Source organism: Ruditapes philippinarum, unplaced genomic scaffold (assembly GCF_026571515.1).
Source record: "Ruditapes philippinarum isolate M1 unplaced genomic scaffold, ASM2657151v2 ctg4168_1_1_1_1, whole genome shotgun sequence".
NCBI classification, from domain to species: domain Eukaryota; kingdom Metazoa; phylum Mollusca; class Bivalvia; order Venerida; family Veneridae; genus Ruditapes; species Ruditapes philippinarum.
This window is the reverse complement of record NW_026855361.1, coordinates 8,411-12,326: the sequence shown is the minus strand read 5'-3', so window position 1 is coordinate 12,326 and position 3,916 is coordinate 8,411. Positions and strand designations below refer to the sequence as shown.

Here is a 3,916-nt window from a genome sequence, read left to right as displayed (position 1 = left end):
CGCCGACCGAACGAGTCCATCTCTCCCGGGCACGAGTTGTTCACGACCGCCAATTTCCATTGTGCACGTGGTACGTCATCGTGAACTTGTACTACGTCACCAACTGATATGGATTTTTATTTTTTCCGGATGTACGATGTTTGTTCACGAAGAGCAGTTAGGTAATCATGTCTCCATCTCTTACGGAAGTCTTCTATGATTTTAATCTGAACTCTGGCACGTTGTGTAATGTTCTGTTGTTTCCCAAGGCTCAAACTTAGGTCCGTTTCATCAACAGTGTCATGATACGGTAATGTAGTAATGCGTCTACCATATAAAAGATGGGCTGGTGTTAATGGTTCTGGTTCTGGGCGATTGCCGGACGAGACATATGTTAACGGACGGTCATTCATAACGGCTTCTATCTCGGTTATGACAGTCCCTGCAAAGAGTCGTATATGTAACGTAGGTACGGCCTAGGGTTTTCTTGAGTGCTGTCTTTGTGAGTCCAATCAAACCTTTCCCACCATCCTCCATACCAAGGTGCACGCTTAGGAATGAATTTCCATGTGGTACCATGACTGGTAAGTGTGTGATGTACATGTCGGGACTCGAACAAACGTGTTATATGGTTGGATGCAGCCATAAATGTTGAAGCATTATCAGAGATCATGACATGTGGTAAAGATTTTCGGCTGCTGAATCTTCTAAATGCTTGTAGAAAGGAGTCTTCTGTCAAATCTGGCACGAGTTTCTAAGTGCACCGCTCGTGTGGAGGCACACGTAAATAAACAAATATATGCTTTTGTTTCAATTCCGTCTTTAGTTCTGACATAAAGTGCGCCTGTAAAGTCTACACCTGTCACTGTAAATGGCACTGTATCTTCCTACTCGATATCTGGGTAATGGAGGAGGATCTGGGGATGAGTATGCTTGGCCAACTACCTTCCGGCAAGTGACACATTTGCGAAGAATTGTCTTTATACATTGACGAATAGCAGGTATCCAAAACTTCTGTCGTATATAAGTAATTGTAGAATTTACTCCAGCATGTAGTATTTTTTGATGGCAATGAAGTACAATCAAACGGGTCAACTTATGTTTTGATGGTAACAGGTAAGGGAATTTCGAACTCTCGACCAGTGGGGCATTGTGAATTCGACCTCCGCAACGGATTCCGCCATCGTTATCTAAAAATAGTCGAAGTTGTTTTGACAAGCTGTGAGCGGGATTTACTTGATCTCATGTTGCTGATCTCTGCTGGATAAGTACTGGACTGACAGTCTATTAGCCATAATTTCTCAGCTTGAAGTAATTCATTGGGGGACAGGGGTTCGAGTCTCTTTTTAGAACGTTTGCTGTTTTGTATGAATCTCATCACATATGCAGTAACACGTAATAGTTTCTGGTATGAACCGAATCTGTCAATATAATAACTCTATGAATGCCTTGCTCGTTAGTTGTGGTAACAGTAACTGATAGTGCTAGGGTCTGGACTGGAAGTGTTGGTTTCATGACCGGAAGTGTCATATAAGGAAGCTGTAAGTACTGTTGCATCTTTTTGGATTCCATGTAGGCCATTTTGATTGATTGTTGATCCAGGATGGTCCATATTGCCAAAGGCTGTTATTGACAAACTGGGTCGCTGTTATACCACGGTAAGTAAATCTGCTGGGTTAAAGTTGGTTGGACAGTATTTCCATTTCCGGTCCCCGGTCAGTTTTTGTATTTCTTCGACTCTGTTCCTCACGAAGCGGGGTAAAGTTTTAAACTGTTTTCTAACCAATGTAAAACAATCTGACTGTCTGACCAAAGATAGAAATTTGTGTGTTTTAATGTCTTCTTTATGTGGCTTAAAAGTCGAGCACCTATTTACAGCTGCACATTAATTCTAGTCGGGGTAACGTAAGTTTTTTAAGAGGTGCCACACGATTCTTTGCCATAATTAGTGATGAATTTTGACCATTGGAAAGGTAAGCTGGCAGCTCCATATGATGACTGACTAGCATCTACAAACACGTGCAAGGTTGTATGTGAATGGTCGTCTGCTTGTCTAATTTTCTCGTCTGCTCCGGGGAAAAAGCAACGTCTGTATTGTGTGGTGGATAGTGTAGTCAAATCTGCAGCAAGATTTTTCCACCTCTTTTGTATATTTGCTGGAAGTGGAGTATCCCAATCAAACTTTTCTTCCCAAATTTGTTGCAATATAATCTTAGCACGTACCGTAACCGGACTAAGTAGACCAAGAGGATCGAATATTTTTGACGTCTGTCGCAAGATTTCTCGTTTCGTTGTAGTATCTGTGACAGGTATATAGGTTTGTTGGAAAGTCAACATATCTGTCTCTGTATTCCATCGCATTCCAAGTATCTTTGTGATTTTATCTCTATCTTGTACGTCGTAGTTTAAGGCTAAATTTCGTAGTTTCTGGCTATTTGAATTCCAAGAGCGTAAGTTAAAGTTTGCAGACGACATAAGCTTTCGTGAATCATGGAAGTAAGCAAGTGCCTGGTTTTCATCTTCAAAGCTTGACAAAACGTTGTCCACATACAAATCTCTTCTTAAAATACTACTGACCCATACATCACTGTTACTTGCTAGATGTTTTAAAATCGTTGCATTAAGAATGAACGGGGAACATGTTGCACCAAACAGAACTGCTTTAAACCTGTAGGTGATCAAAGTACTGTCGGGATTTTTGGTGTCACTTAACCAAAGAAATCTTGTTACATCTCTGTCTTCTTCTGCAAGCTGTATTTGTAGAAAAGCCTTCTCTATGTCAGTAGTAACAGCATATCTATGTAACCGAAAACGGATAAGAATTTGAGTAAGATCGTTAAGCTCTGGTGGCGTAGACTTCAAACAGTCATTTAAGCTTGGTTGGTTACGTGACTGATGACAACTACAATCATATACGATGCGTATCGGTGTTGTGACTGAGTCTTTCTTGACGCCGTGGTGGGGAATGTAATGTATCTTGTGTTGGGGTGTGATACCTTCGTCTACCTTCTCAATAAAACCTCTCTTTTCTTGATCATTGATTATTTCTCCATACGTTTGTAGACTACTAGGATCTTGACGTAAACGTCTGATTACGTTTTCAGTGCGTTTCTTGGTGATGTCATAATTCGTTGGTAAGATAGCGTGATCTTCTTTCCAAGGCAGTTTGGCTGTGTAAACGTCCGTTATTGTAGGTGATAGAATCACGCTGGTAGTTTTCTAGGTATGTAGCCTCAGGGTTCTCTTTCTTCTTGAGATATACCAAGAGACTCAAGCTTCCAAAATCTCTCAATATCAAAGGAATCTGGGGAGGACGTTAGAATGTTCAACAAATGGGTGGACGTTTCTTGTGCGGGAACTGGAGGCTGTTGGGATGTGGACGCTGTAAGTGTAGAAACCGGAAGTTGGTGTTGTATTGACGCTGGAAAGTTGGAAACCGGAAGTGGACCGGATAAAAGATATCCAAGTCTCGACTGCACCGCTGTTGGACCATTCCCTCGGACTACCTTATCTTGAACAATTTTCCAATATGAATCTGCTCCAATCAGTAACGATATCTCAAAATCTCTGTCATTTGTAACTGGATGAGCTAGCTTTAAAACCATGCAAGTATGGGAGGGCTAATATATTCTGATTAATATTTCGCAGCGGTACGGCTATCTTTGAAACAATCAAAACATCAATGCATATTTTCTCATTGTCGTCTGTAATAAGTTGTATACAACATTTGTCCTCATGTGTCGTACTCTTTGGCTAGTATCACCAAACGATGCTAAATGAACGACTTCACTTCCGGTCTGCTCAATTTGTAGTTTCTCCGCTAATTCTTCAGTGATAAAAGAACGCTGAGCTCCCTCATCAAAAAGAATATTTGTTTCCATTGAAACGCTGTTAAAACATATCTTTGCAACGGCTGTCTTCAGAAGAACGTCATGTC

The 3,916-nt window shown here is 41.0% G+C and overlaps 1 protein-coding gene across 1 annotated transcript; it reads right to left on the bottom strand.

Annotated features, from left to right (window-relative positions):
• Positions 1-1,893: 1,893 nt before the first annotated feature.
• On the bottom strand, positions 1,894-3,584 carry LOC132743056 (uncharacterized). Its single transcript, XM_060731568.1, has 2 exons — positions 3,242-3,584; positions 1,894-3,149 (listed from the first exon to the last, which is right to left on the bottom strand). Exons 1-2 carry the CDS (start codon positions 3,582-3,584, stop codon positions 1,894-1,896), a joined length of 1,599 nt encoding a protein of 532 aa, XP_060587551.1.
• Between the last annotated feature and the right edge of the window lie 332 nt (positions 3,585-3,916).

What these genes read in the sequence shown, in the direction of transcription:
- LOC132743056 (XM_060731568.1), bottom strand. Translation starts at nt 3,584, where the DNA reads ATGGTTTTAAAGCTAGCTCATCCAGTTACAAATGACAGAGATTTTGAG. An exon ending in TTGGAAGCTTGAGTCTCTTG is followed by an intron (nt 3,150 to 3,241) that starts GTATATCTCAAG and finishes ACGTTTACACAG; the next exon opens with CCAAACTGCCTTGGAAAGAA.